This window comes from Apostichopus japonicus, chromosome 8, assembly GCF_037975245.1.
Source record: "Apostichopus japonicus isolate 1M-3 chromosome 8, ASM3797524v1, whole genome shotgun sequence".
NCBI classification, from domain to species: Eukaryota; Metazoa; Echinodermata; class Holothuroidea; order Aspidochirotida; family Stichopodidae; genus Apostichopus; species Apostichopus japonicus.
Genome location: NC_092568.1, coordinates 3,992,212 through 4,007,809, shown reverse-complemented (window position 1 = coordinate 4,007,809; position 15,598 = coordinate 3,992,212). Strand labels below are relative to the sequence as shown.

At 36.9% G+C, this 15,598-nt stretch overlaps 1 protein-coding gene across 1 annotated transcript in view; it reads left to right on the top strand.

The window, feature by feature from the left end:
• Positions 1-12,372, top strand: part of LOC139971572 (F-box only protein 11-like) — a 45,657-nt gene extending 33,285 nt beyond the window's left edge. The window contains exons 15-19 of the mRNA XM_071978175.1: positions 346-489; positions 847-1,065; positions 1,843-1,951; positions 4,429-4,527; positions 4,744-12,372. Coding sequence (XP_071834276.1) covers positions 346-489; positions 847-1,065; positions 1,843-1,951; positions 4,429-4,527; positions 4,744-4,873 — 701 coding nt within the window. The 3' untranslated portion in view covers positions 4,874-12,372. The remainder of the gene's footprint in view (positions 1-345; positions 490-846; positions 1,066-1,842; positions 1,952-4,428; positions 4,528-4,743) is intronic.
• The last annotated feature ends 3,226 nt before the right edge of the window (positions 12,373-15,598 follow it).

Here is a 15,598-nt window from a genome sequence, read left to right as displayed (position 1 = left end):
TTATATGAACACCTGCATATATGAACACCGGCATAAATGAGCACCTGCATATATGAGCACCTGCATATATGAGCACCTGCATATATGAACACCTGTTTAATCCTCCACCAACTGATCATTGTAAATAACAGCTGATCGCACCCTTGTGGGCGTAAAGTTAGAAAAAGGAAGTAACTTCTTTTATTCCTCTCATAACTGTTTTTTTATTTTTTATGTTTAGTTCAATACGACAGATATTTGAATTATAAGAACTAAATGTATGAATGTGTGTTGAAGTACTCACGTGCCAAGCCTCATGTGTATCCTTATCCTAAACTGTCTACCTACTCTGCGCTTCTGTTACAGGCCTTGGTGTTCTAGAGTATAATGAGATATTTGATAACGCCATGGCTGGTGTGTGGATCAAGACGGACAGCAACCCCTACCTCAAGCACAACAAGATCCACGACGGCAGGGACGGGGGAATCTGTATATTCAACGGTGGAAGAGGTGAGATCATCATTTATACTCCTTATACTTGCAATCCACTTGGTAGGAAAGAAGTGTGTTCCTTGTTGGGGGTTTTTTTTGGGCATTTTTTTTGTTCTCTCATTTTAAAACATACTATTTTCCAACTGCACCACATCAGTGGTTAGTAACGTGACCTTTGAGATGCTTCTTTCTTTCCTGCGTACCTTACTGAGTACCTTAGTACCTTACTGAGTACCGTGAGTACCTTACTTTGTGAGTACCATTACTGCACAGAGTTTGAACACGGAACAGTTCAAGTCTTTGTGCACCGGACAGTAAGTTTTTTCCTTTCGACGAGTTTGGTTTTCATCAAGAGTTTTCTTTTTTCTTCTCTAGGTGTCTTGGAGGAGAATGAGATCTTCAGGAATACACAAGCTGGAGTTCTCATCAGCTCTCAAAGCCATCCAAAGCTGAAGAGGAACAAAATATTTGACGGTTTAGCAGCTGGCATCGAAATCACCAACAATGCTACAGCTACACTAGAAGGAAATCAAGTCTTTAACAACAAATTTGCTGGCATTTGTTTAGCAACAGGTGTTAGTCCAGATATGAAAGGTAGTTGTACTTTGATTGTCTTTACTTTTCAAACAAAATTTGAAAACATGATTAATATATTTAATTTGCTGAAAAGTGTGTGCTTCTAGTAAGAACTGGTGTTTTTTTTAACTCTTGTTGTGTGTTTTTAAGAAGCCACTCTGTCAGTAGTATCAGTGCTCTTTCAAAGGCACTCATTTGAGAGAAGAATCAATGTATCAGGGCAGATAAGTTTTGATACAGTCCCCCATCCTCTTGATTTATGATTTGATTTGGGTTGCCATCCCGTGTTCACTCGATAACTATGCCAGTTCCAAGAAAGTAAAATTGCACAAAAATGGCATCAGTCAAAGCATGTAAAATAGCTTGGTTTGTTTGGATGTTTATCTCAGTTGGCATTCCAATAGAACAGAGAATTTGACATGACACTGCGTCTGTCTATCTGACTGTGCGTTAATCTGTTAGTCAAACACAGATTTGGTCATGTCATTCAGCTGATCATCTTTCAATGAAGATTTACTGAGGGGGGTGGGGATTGGGGGGAGGAAGGGTGTTTGTTTTTTTGTATCATCAGGACGACTTTGTGCGGTCAGTGTGAATAGTAGTTTTGTAGATGTCCCAAGCAACCTGAACCGGGCCAGATGGCTTGTAGCTAATATTTCACATCAGATTATCATGACCTCCTCCCACTCACCCAACTCCCATTTGCCCTCAGATGATAACCAACTTTGCAACTTTCAAGATAAAATACTTTTTATGACCAATTCCTTACGATTTTCTATTTCATTCATCCATCAGATAACAAAGTGTATGGAAACAAGAATGCCATTGAGAAGGCCGTCAAGTATGGCAGATGTCTATATAAAATATCCAGTTATACCAGTTACCCCATGCATGACTTCTACAGGTAAGAGCACCATAGACAAAGTAGTGTGACAGTGTGTAGTCAGAAAGAAGTCAGTATAAAATATCAAGTTATGATAGCTATCCCATGCATGACTTCTACAGGTAAGAACACCATTGACAAAGTAGTGTGACAGTGTGTAGTCAGAAAGAAGTCAGTATAAAATATCAAGTTATGATAACTATCCCATGTGTGACATATACAGGAATGAATGCCATTGACAAATTAGTCTGGTGTGTAGTCAGGAAGAAGTCGGTATAAAATATCCAGTTATGATAACTATCCCATGCATGACTTCTACAGGTAAGAACACCATTGACAAAGTAGTGTGACAGTGTGTAGTCAGAAAGAAGTCAGTATAAAATATCCAGTTATGATAACTATCCCATGCATGACTTCTACAGGTAAGAACACCATTGACAAAGTAGTGTGACAGTGTGTAGTCAGGAAGAAGTCAGTATAAAATATCAAGTTATGATAACTATCCCATGCATGACTTCTACAGGTAAGAACACCATTAACAAAGTAGTGTGACAGTGTGTAGTCAGAAAGAAGTCAGTATAAAATATCCAGTTATGATAACTATCTCATGCATGACTTCTACAGGTAAGAACACCATTGACAAAGTAGTGTGACAGTGTGTAGTCAGAAAGAAGTCAGTATAAAATATCAAGTTATGATAACTATCCCATGCATGACTTCTACAGGTAAGAACACCATTGACAAATTAGTCTGGTGTGTAGTCAGAAAGAAGTCAGTATAAAATATCAAGTTATGATAAATATCCCATGCATGACTTCTACAGGTAAGAACACCATTGACAAAGTAGTGTGACAGTGTGTAGTCAGAAAGAAGTCAGTATAAAATATCAAGTTATGATAACTATCCCATGTGTGACATATACAGGAATGAATGCCATTGACAAATTAGTCTGGTGTGTAGTCAGGAAGAAGTCGGTATAAAATATCCAGTTATGATAACTATCCCATGCATGACTTCTACAGGTAAGAACACCATTGACAAAGTAGTGTGACAGTGTGTAGTCAGAAAGAAGTCAGTATAAAATATCAAGTTATGATAACTATCCCATGCATGACTTCTACAGGTAAGAACACCATTGACAAAGTAGTGTGACAGTGTGTAGTCAGGAAGAAGTCAGTATAAAATATCAAGTTATGATAACTATCCCATGCATGACTTCTACAGGTAAGAACACCATTAACAAAGTAGTGTGACAGTGTGTAGTCAGAAAGAAGTCAGTATAAAATATCCAGTTATGATAACTATCTCATGCATGACTTCTACAGGTAAGAACACCATTGACAAAGTAGTGTGACAGTGTGTAGTCAGAAAGAAGTCAGTATAAAATATCAAGTTATGATAACTATCCCATGCATGACTTCTACAGGTAAGAACACCATTGACAAATTAGTCTGGTGTGTAGTCAGAAAGAAGTCAGTATAAAATATCAAGTTATGATAAATATCCCATGCATGACTTCTACAGGTAAGAACACCATTGACAAAGTAGTGTGACAGTGTGTAGTCAGAAAGAAGTCAGTATAAAATATCAAGTTATGATAACTATCCCATGCATGACTTCTACAGGTAAGAACACCATTGACAAATTAGTCTGGTGTGTAGTCAGAAAGAAGTCAGTATAAAATATCAAGTTATGATAACTATCCCATGCATGACTTCTACAGGTAAGAACACCATTGACAAAGTAGTGTGACAGTGTGTAGTCAGGAAGAAGTCAGTATAAAATATCCAGTTATGATAACTATCCCATGCATGACTTCTACAGGTAAGAACACCATTGACAAAGTAGTTGGGTGTGTAGTCAAAAAGAAGTCAACATAAAATATCAAGTTATGATAACTATCCCATGTGTGACATATACAGGAATGAATAAGGTGTGACTTCTACATGTAAGAACACCATTGACAAAGTAGTCTGGTGTGAAGTTAGAAGGAAGTCAGTATAATATGTCAAGTTATGATAAGTATCCCATGTGTGACATATACAGGAATGAATAAGGTGTGACTTCTACATGTAAGAACACCATTGACAAAGTAGTCTGGTGTGAAGTTAGAAGGAAGTCAGTATAATATGTCAAGTTATGATAAGTATCCCATGTGTGACATATACACGGAATGAATTAGGTGTGACTTCTACTGGTAAGAACACCATTGACAAAGTAGTCTGTTGGGAAGTCAGAAGGAAGTCAGCATAAAATATCAAGTTATGATAGCTATCCCATGTGTGACATATACAGGAATGAATCTTTGTTTACAATTGAGTAATTGCAGCATGTATTCATTCTCTATCAATATGAAGAGTCAATGGAGACAGCCCGTTTTAAAACTGAAAATGGCCGTTTGACACCTTTGCACCACTACCGTTCTGAGTAGAGCCAATGGATGCCTTTCTCTGACACTCACATGATTTCATACTAGTCTGTCTCCCTCTCTCATTCAGGTGTAAAACTTGTAACACAACAGACCGAAACGCCATATGTGTGAACTGCATCAGGAGATGTCACGCAGGCCACGTGGTGGAGTTTGTAACACATGACAGGTAGGTCAGCATGCTTTTATGTGGGATGCAGTAGGTTTTGAGTAATTTTTAATATTTAAGTACACTGTCTCCTTTAATGCCAAAGATTTAGCAGTAAAATGTCTGGTTAAACTATAAATTGATTATCATTTGGTTTGAGTGGCTTCATGTTATTAATCCAGCCAAAGGTAACATGTCAGAAACTGTCTTACAAGTGTCTTTTCTTTCTTTCTTAAGATTTTTCTGCGATTGTGGAGCAGGGACGTTATCTCACCAGTGCCAACTAGCAGGGGAACCTACCAAAGACACAGACACGCTGTACGACTCAGCTGCTCCCATAGAATCGCACACTCTAATGGTAAACTGAGCACAAAAAAACAACCAAAGACATACACACTGTCGGACTTTATTGCTTTGACAGAAGCATATATAACTTGAATGTGAATCGAGAGCAAGTACAAGGCTGATTCTTACAGAATATTATAGAAAATGAAATATGCTGCATTAGGGGACACGAGTGGTCCAAAGTGCGAAGCAACTAAACTATTTTAATGGGACCATGATGCTATCAGAAAGTACAGGTATTCTAGACCAAGGCAAGACTTCACTGGAAGGACACTTGACTGCAATGAGAAATGCTGTAGATCAGAGAAAACAGTTATTAGGAGGAAAGATAGACTAGCCAGGAATTATTTAAACAATCGAGAACCAGATGGGAACTAGACTATAGCCAGGAAAGATTGATACAATAGAGAACCAGATGGGAACTAGACTAAAAGCCAGGAATGATTGATACAATAGAGAACAAGAACCAGATGGGAACTAGACTAAAAGCCAAGAATTATTGATACAATAGAGAACCAGATAGGAACTAGACTATATCCAGGAAAGTTTGATACAATAGAGAACCAGATGGGAACTCAACTTTAGCCAGGAGTAATTGATACAATAGAGAGCCAGAACCAGATGGGAACTAGAACTACAGCCAGAATATTCCCATGTCAAAGCAATAGACAACCAGAAGAGAACTAAACTGCAGCCAGAAATATACTAGACAGATACAATGGAGAACCAGAAGGGAACTTGACTGCAGCCAGAAATATTCTAGAGCGATGAAACAGGTTTAATCAGAAGAGGACAATATTGCCGACAGATATCATCGCCAACTTTAAAAGAGATGACACAATGCTGCTTGAAGAAGTCTGCAGAGAGAGAGGCAGATGTTGTAGACTAAGCAATTAGAGAGGTAGAATATATCACAGTTAAGTCAGAAATCCTTAATGCTCCCAGATGCAATGAAAATGCAGAAAATGGTCATTCCTGACCGCAAACTCTTGACCCCTAAATTGACCACTCGTTTCTTGTAAGAGAGGCAATGCGTAAAATTTCGCAAAAACAGTTTTCCTTCACCGAAGAGAAAGACAGACCCCAAATTGCCCTTCAAACTGATAGCAAATAATAGACATTTGTAGTGGAAAAAGGATTGAAAAGATAAAACTTTGCACTATATTTTTGAAGGGGCTTGAAAGCCTTTCCTTCAATGGCTGTAATACTTACCGGCTCCTACTTGCTACATGGATGATCCTGAAATGTACACTGGTCACTCTCTTCCATGTAAAAACATGTTGAATAAGAGAAGGTGACACAACTGGTCAGTCAATGGGGGGAGAGTTAACCATTGGGGACTTGTGAGGTTACTATATTCAAAAATTCAAAATATTAACAGGCCAACTCCAATGATATGGAAGTTTCCTTCATCAATGATTATTGCTCCCCCCCCCCCTCTGTCCTTCCTTCAATCTGTGATAGCTAAAGCAAAGCTAGCCATAAACAATCTATAGTGTTGACTGGTTTATAAACTCAAAAGTATGAATGTTTCTAAATATGTTTTGCTTTTCTTTTCTCTTTTACTGGTTGGCATTCCAGCTTTCGTTCTATATTTGGTTTTGGTTAGATCCTCTCATTGTCTAAATGGTCCTCTTGAAATGGTGATTTTACTCGGTTGGGTACTTGATAAAACATCCACATTGTGACTTTGTTACTATTGATACTTCAGTAGTATAAGGATTTAAACCTACATTTTGTGATCAGTAGAACACAAGGTTTATGGAAGTTTTTTTTCCCTAAGTAAAACACCTCTCTAATGGTGCCGGCAAAAGAATTGTGTTCATAGAAGGTTCTTTTCGTAGCAAGAAAAGGATCTTCTAATCCCTAAGAATTCTTAGCTACTAACATATCTAGTAGTTGCTATCAAAAGGAAGCGATACAATGGTTCTACGTCTTACCACGATTATCGCTGGAAACATACCTCAGTTTATCAGCTGTAAAATATCTCTCCTCATTTTCCTTTTCTTAGTCTTGTTGTCAAAAGTTGGACTCAAATGGGCATTCTATAAAAAATTGACACAATTTGTAAATTATGTACAAATTTTTTCTGTAAATAGACTATTTCATAAAAAATCGAAAGTTGGATGACGTGGGTTTGTTCAAAATGTCGGAAGTAACTTAATAAAAGCTGTATATCTTTGTTGTCCAATATAGTAACTTATTGAAAGTACATCCCAGAGAGAGCTACAAAGTCATTTACAAGAGGGAATTGAAACATATTGTTAAAATAAATTATGAAGTTCAACCTGACATTGGTTCATTGGTCAGTATTAGCAACACGAATACGTGCCGCATAATCTTCTTTTTTTTTCTCTCTTTTTTTTATAATCGTTCTTTGGCATTAAGAATTTGAGTAATAACTCTTGTCAACGTGAAGTTTTTATTTTGATATGGTAACAATGGCTTATGATAACAGACATCAAAGAGCCGTTGCTCTTTTCCTTATATGTAAAACCAGTTTCAATATTCCTACGTTTCAATTTTTCTCATAGTTGTGTCAAAAGTTAAAAGAAATTAGTTTTTGGAAACTTTTGAAAGTTGGTGCTGATTATGCACATATGGTCACATTTGTTCTTTGTTCTCACAGTTAGTTTTTTAATTTTCAAACTTATTTAAACTGTCAGCCTACTTATGAATTGTGTGGGGTATAGGCTCTGAGGGGACAGGTTGTCAGGCTGCTTCATCACACTAGGGCGTAAAAGTCTTAAAAAAGTTTTGACTCCTGCAGTAAAAAATTACATGTAGACAATTTTTTAGGAAGTCTGTCGAACTTTGCTGCAGGGTTTTATGTAAGCGAATAAAGAGCGTTATGCACCTCAGAGATGTCGAGGTAATCGGTCCCCTCACAAGGAGTTATTTGATCAGTATTCACGGTTAGCTGTGACATATTTTGTGAGATATTTTTCCAATGTAGAGCATGAAACAACTCTTCACTGTTTGAGATAATGATTGGTGTGATAGTATTCAACCCCTCCCCCCCTGCCCGCCCTCTTTGTTTTTTTTGCCATCAAAACGTGAACTCATTGCTGCATTTTATGATCGTGAAGTAGAGTGAGAGTTTCCTTGATGAGGAATTTATTTTACAGTGAGTGTAATGATCAAAATAATAGAAACATTTAGAGGGATTCATGCATCCTTTCATCTTAGTTTGGGTTACTGAATTTGAAGAGAGGCTCTTATAATTCCTCTTATAATTCCCTACTCAGTGTAAATAGATACAGTTTGAAAAGTCTATATATTTTTGTGGAGTGTCGAACAATCAGGTTACAAAAGAGAAATCCATTTATTATTCCTCAGTTATCTAGAAAACAAAAATATAATCAAGTAAATTTGTCAGTTTTTTTTGGAGAGTTTTGCGTACATCTATATCTCTCTCTGTCAAATAATGCTGGGAGGTGGTACTTCCGTCGTGAATGACGTGATTAAAACCTGGATTTACTTGGTTATAAGGAAATCTCCAGTGTGGATTCATATTTGAAATACTTCAAGTCATTTATCTATTTCACAGTTATTATAAACTGTTTCCTTTTCTACCTTAAAAGAAGGACGATTTTTTTTTTTAGGTTAGACTAAAAAAAAAATGATCAATGTGACTTGAGAGTTTAATGGGTCAGTCCGATTTCCAGGTAATTGACGTTCTCGTCAATGAATTCATTATCATGGCTGCCAAGTACTGTGTTAAATGCTTTTACAATGCGAAGGTCGAAATCTCAAAGAAAACGTGCAGTGCTGCATAGTTGAACAGTGCAGACTAGTTGTCATGTTGAATTTTAAGGAGTATATATGAAAACTTTGGCATAGAATTGAAATAAATGGACTGGACTTGGATCAATCCCAGCTCAGAAGTGTTTGAATCAATGTCTTCATAATAAACTCTCTGGGCATTTCCCTTCAAGCTGTTGTTTTCATGGATTGCAGAAATAACTTCAGGGAAATATAATAGTGGTTTTAGGTACAATGCAAGAAGGTGTTAACAGTAACAAAGACAACTTCCTTGTTGAACACAATAAGGTTACAAACAATCACATTTAGTTCACTTGTTGCTTCTCCAAAAAGCATGATACCACACACCACCTTTCCATATCTGGCACCAGGCCAGATCATGTCAACTTGAATATCACTTTGTTCGATTAAAGAAGTACGAAGGTTCAGATATGGTTATCGCTATGAGCTAGCATCATCTATCAAGTGAGAACTTCAAGGCCAGAAACACAAATTTTCTGATGTTTTCATATCAAAGTATCTTAATATATATTATTCCTGTACTACCTTATCTCTTCCAATCCAAAAAGAGCCCAAAAACTTCAAGAGGTGACAAACAACCTTTTATGTCACACACAAGATGCACATTGCTAAATTTAAAAGTGATAAATGTGTAAGATCTGTTTCCAAAGTGTCCCTTTTTTTTTCTTTTTTTTTTTCTTCTTTTTTTTTTTCATTTCTATCTGTACCCAATTTTTTAAAATGACCAAAGCAGTGTTCTTTCGCAGTCCACTCTTAAAGGTTTGACAAATATGTGTGTGTGTTTTTCCCCCTCTATTTTTGGTTCTGGTTTTGTTCCTTCTATTTTTTATTATTGCTATGATTTTTTTCCCCTTTTTGACTCTCTCTTTTTTTTTTAATTTTGCTATCAGTATTGGCTACTCTAGCTTGTGTTTGATGCTGATGCACGCTAGGAGTGTTAGCTCAGTGGTTAACACCGGTGCCTTTCAATCATAAGGTCCCGAGTTCCAGTCACTCCAAGATTAATGTATGTCGTCCTGTTACAGAGTTGTTGACAATTGACAATTCATAACCATGGACGTTAAAATATGAATCTAAGAGACTGACCTCGGTCAGCTTGCGGCTTTGATAAGCCAATGATGGCTTCTTCGCGAGTTCCTGCTTGCAGGAGGATCTAATATACATACATGCATCTGTGAAGTGTGGAAAGACCCTCAGCTTATTTATTGGTTTTTTTTTAGAAAATGAATGGTGGGGGTGGGGGGAAAGCTGTTTAATACTTTTTTAACATTCCACTGTTCTAGGAGGAGCGTAAATATAATATGGATTTATCCAATTTCAGTGCTGTTTCGTAACCAATTGACATAACTCGGAAGGCCCATGGGTGTCCTCGTGTTTTCTCAATTCTTGTTTTGTTTTGGTATTCCTCAAATCCTTTCATTTTTTGATTTAATTTGAATTTTAAAAATATATATTTATGTATGTCATTAGTGATGTAGGTTAGATTGTTATTTTGTTGTAAGTAGTAAAATGCCTTTTCTCAGTGAAAGGTTGTTTTTTTTATTAAAAGAGTATGTTGTCAAAATGTCAAAGATCACTCAGGGTTAAAAAAGAAAAAAAGCTAAAATGAAGAAATGATGGGAATTTTTCTTTTTCTTCACCTCATTCATTTCTTCCTTTGATGTATAAAGTATGACTTTTGTGAATGATGTAAAACCAAGTGAATCACCTTTTACTTACTGTTTTGCAATAACAGAATGGTGGGAGGGGTGGAGGAGGGGGTGGGGTTAGATTATGGACACAGGATGAAGGGAACACTTTCAATGAATGCTGAATGTTTAATAGCCTTAGCCATATTCTCCACACACCCAACTGGAAACATTATGTAAATGTGTAAAGGCTGTCAGTCTCTCCACACACAACCTTCCCTCACCCCCCCCCCCCTCCATCTCCTCCCTGTCCGTACCCCTACTGTTTTTCTTTTAGATGAAAAATGAAGCAAATCAATTATTGGCTGGTGCTATTTTGAAACATTGTTATAAGAAAGTCAGAAGATTAAAAGAAAACGTATTGTTTTTTAATGTTAATATGTTTTGAATGTTTGCAACTCCAGCGGTTGGGTAGTTTGAGGAGAGGGGGTCATGTTGTTTAGGATTTACTTTTACCAATGTATCATGTGGCTGCAAGGTACAGTTTGGACAACAATATGCAGGGCAGAAGTTGTTTCCAATTCTTCTTGGAGGGGGGGGGGGCATGGGTGGATTTGGCCAAAAATGGTGAAAGTAGTATTGATAGTTACAAATGTTAGTGTGTTTATGTTTGTAAGTAAATCCCACATGTGAATTGACTATATAGCACAAACTATATTATTGTCATTTCATTGCATTAATATCAGATCATCCAGCTAAAACATTGAGAGAAGTACTTTTTCTGCTATTAGAACCAGGCCAGGTACACGACAGCTTCAAAGCAGGTGTAACTGGAAGTAATACAATTTGCATATAAGAACTGGGGTGGAAGTAGTCAATTTCATTCCAATGACAAGGGTGGGTGACTGCTATTTAATTACAACATACTCGTCAGAGATTAAAGATGTTCACATAATTTTTCATTGGTGACCCTGGTGTGAGGGTGTGATTATGTAATAGGTAGCAATGAAACAAACTAACTCCTTTTCAGAATATTCCTGTAAGAACAAGTGGAAGGATTTGTGGCAATTTCAAAGATTTATATAGTTAACTGAAACCTCATAGTATCCTTAACCTCCTTCGCACCAGCCCTCCTCCGTCCGTCCCTCCTTTCCTCTCCCCCCCCCCTCCTTCTTTATCTGTGTGTTTTACTTTTCTCTGAATGGAAGATTTTGCAGATTTCAGGCCAAAAAGTAAACGGAAATGGGAAAACAATATTTTTTTTTTTCTTAAATTAAAATGCTCTACCCTCCTTATCCACATAAGTTGGTGAGGAAATGTCTATTTTGATTTTTATGCAGTGGCTGTTAGGCTGATATGTACGCATTGGTATTTGTATGTTAGGATAAAGGGTACACATTCTGACTATGCCATGCACTATGGTACTGTCTGTTAGTCATCTTGAAGTATTCTATATATAACCAACAAAAAAAGAAGAGAAAAAAAGAGTATTTGGGACAATGAATGACTATTTTTTTTTAAATGTTTTCAATTTGTGTTGATAAGTTCTTACATAATGTCAGTAGGGAACATTAGTGTTACATTTCATGTAGATAAATGAATTAATTTAAAAACAAAAATCCATCACAAAATGGGGAGATTTTCGTTGATTTATAAAATGATTATTTCAGTTGATCAAGTATCTTCTTGCTTTCTTTCTCATGTATTTATTTCTTAATTCATGTTGTTGATTTTTTTCTCTTTTTTTCAATATTGTCCCGATTTTTAGGATTTGTAATATTTTGTTTGGTTTCGAATGTAATTCCCTCCCGTGCACATTATCGCACAACCTGCTTCTCTCCTGTCAAGAAGGTCTTGTAGGTGATATATATATAAAAGTCTCTGTTTACATATGTCGATAGAAACAACCAATTTCATAGATATAGTCAATTTTAATAATCCTTATTAATTTTCATAGAAATCCCAAAAATGTACTCCTGTTTCCATTGAATCTTCTTTTTTTCTTTTTTTAGCGTGGTTTACTTTTGTAAGAATTATGAGATGCTGAGGGAAGGACGAGAACACTGTTTCGTCCGTTTAATGAATAAAACTGCCATGGAATTTGTAATTGTTTGCCAATTCGTGTTTTTCTTTCGTTTTCTGTATATATGAGAAGTTGTCTGACGGAAAAGATAAATTGGTAGAGTTCCCTAGTCCTCGCCTGCCCCCTCTTTTGCCTTCTCCAATTCCGTCCCATGCCCTATTAACACCCATTCCACTCCGCCCCCTCCACACCCCCCCCCCCCCTCCACAAAAACACCACTTCACATGTAATAGTAATATTTATAGATAATATTCTCATCATTGGAGATATAGTTGAAAAAGACATAATTTCTACTGGTTGCAAAAACTCTCTATCCCAATTAAAAATGGCTAGAGGATTTGGTAATGATCAGGCTTCATTCTGTTTGTAGAACAACTCAATAGCTGCTTAGAATTCGGTAGCGATGAACAACTACTACTACTGGTTAAGATTGTCTAGCAATCTGTTAGCAAAACAATCATTGATCAAATAACTAACATGTAGATATGTATAATACCAAGGGTGTAGGAATGGGGGGGGCTGGGGGCGCCAGCCCCCCAGTGAAAAATGTGGAGGGACGGAAGTATCATTCCGCCCCCCCCCTGCTTCGCAAGTCAGAAAACCCCTTTTTCATTTCCAAATGAGAAAAAAAATCTCATTTGAAGCACCAAATTGTATCTAAGGCCAGGTGAAAATACAAAATTAAGTTTACAAAATGGAGTGGGTGTTGAAGTGTGCTATATTGCACCAGACTGCATCTGAGGCCACCTGGAAATGCAAAAAATTCCCCTCCCCAGGCCGGCCATCAGTCTTCAGCCCCCCCCACTCAAAAGTACCTTCCTACGCCACTGTATAATACCCTCACCCCACTCCCCCCCCCCCCCTATTCACACACACTATAATTACAGTAATTCTCATTTACAGCTAATTTCTACTGGTTGCAAACAAGAACAAAACGAGAGAAACATTAGAGTGGAATTCACTGTACACACATTACGTTTCAGGCTAGAAGGTTATTTGGAGATGATGGCAAATTCATCCTCATTGTTTGTGTACACTGACGAAGAGAAAACTGGCTTTTACTTTCGTAATTCGTATCAATGAACAATAATTTGGTTTGGATTTCGTAGCAACCTCTTAGTAAAAACCATCAGATTATCAGATATAAATTACAGCTAGATATAATTTTATGGAATCCTAGGCTCTGGTTTCAAAAATGGGTACTACTACTACTTCATTCACTTAACTGCGAGATGATAAAATTAAACTACGTCATTTATCATAAGTAACACTGAGGAAATCATAAACTTAGCAGTTTCGAGACTTAATGAAATGGTCAACTTGTAGGCTACAGATAAACCACAGCAATTTCACAATTTTTGATGAATTTTTCCTTTTGGTTTCCTGTTTGGTCTATTAACTTTCACATATCGAAACGATAAACAGTTGTTGAAATATGAATTTAAAGGAATTTTTTCCCCTGACAATTGTCAAACTAGTAAATTTTGGCTGAAAATAATAGTAAAATGTGGAAAAAAAACAATAATTGTTAAACTAAACGTTTTTCAATGTCCCAGCGAAGTATATAACATATGCATGAAGTGTTTGCATTTTTCAAAGGCATTTTATATCGACAACTCAACTTTTTTTCTTTCTTTCTTCGCGGAAACGATTTTCCTTTTCGGTGAACATTTTCACATTGATATCTTTGCTCATTTAAACCAAACAGACAATGTGCATAATCTCCTGCGAGAGTACATTTTCCATACCGTTTTATCTGCTTTTAATATTGTCGTTCGATGTTTTTTAAAAGACACCGTAGAAAACCTTTGCCCGTGTGTTTCCCATGATGTAGCCGACTTTCCTCATACAGAGATATTTTTTGAACCTAATGTTACAATTTACTGTTGCATGGAAGATCAAGCCTAACAAACAAAGCATGCGGAAAGTTGATATCAAAGTTTTTCCATCAATTTGAATTAACTAATCCCCCAAAACTCAGAGAAGCCGTTAAAGAGTCCAAACAAAAATTATAATTGCTGTTTATGGGTTAAACAATAAACATTAATCATATATGAAGAATTGAAAAGAGCGTGGAAAACGATCACAGTACGGATGCCGATAATACACTTATAATTTTCGTGTAGTCAGTTTTTGTCTATTTTCTACATGGTTTTGCGTAGTCCGACAAAATTCGTTCAGTCAGCGGTCATTGGAAATTTATAAACAAAGGCTTTTCACATGAGAGTGACTCAACTCAAAGCATTGATAATCGATCCGACAGAATGTATGACGCTATCGTTTTCTTATATCCGAAAAAGCCGACAAACGTAGGTCAAATCCTCACTCAGTCCTACGGAATGCAAAGCGGTTTTTTATATATAATTTTTATGTGTACTTAGTTTCTGCTTCATAATATAAAAGCTGACCAATTCACGAATTTTTCAGGCGCGGATCCAGCTAAAAAGTTAGATCTCAGCACAACTTTGCATGTAGACACTTTCTAGAAAGAACCTGTCAAAAAGCTGAGGTTCATCGATTCAACTGAATGTTTTATATTGTCTCATCATGTACAGAGACCAGTTTCCTTAGATGCAGTGCAAACCCCGATAGGAAAACCCCGATAGAAAACAATAGGAAATGACATGTTTACAATGTGTTACAACTGAGGAGCAATGGAGTTTCCGGATATCTTCTAAGGACGCTCTGAGTATTGATATATGAAGTTAAAACAACGGGTCTCCATCAGGCGCGGTTCTACGGGGGGAGGGGGCTATAGCCCTCCCAATATTAATTCTAGCCCCCCCCCCCAAAAAAAATATATATATATATATATTCCGCACAATATATATAATTTAGTAACTATAAAAAAACCTCCATGGCACTATATCGGGTTCAACGGGTTGTTTCACCGCATTACAAACTATAATACTAGAGTGAGAGTCATGTATTTACCGGAATACACCCGTCGCTTTCGCAAGTTGTAAGTTTTTCTTGCTCTGATGTGTCAATCAAACATCTCAGTTAACAGATGTGAAGCAGCTGAAGCGCGTGGTCTGTTCATCCAGCCTAGATCGTTCCAAGCTATTTTCACTTTGAGTCTCCTATACTGTACGACTTGCTGGGGAAATCTAATTCTCTATCATTGACACTCCAATTAAGATAAGACTTTGACCATGGCAAATGCCTCCCAAGTTGGCAGAAGCTACAATTTCAGCCATAGAGATGATGAGATCAGATGAGGCCTTTGAAGAAATCATGGGACTTTCTA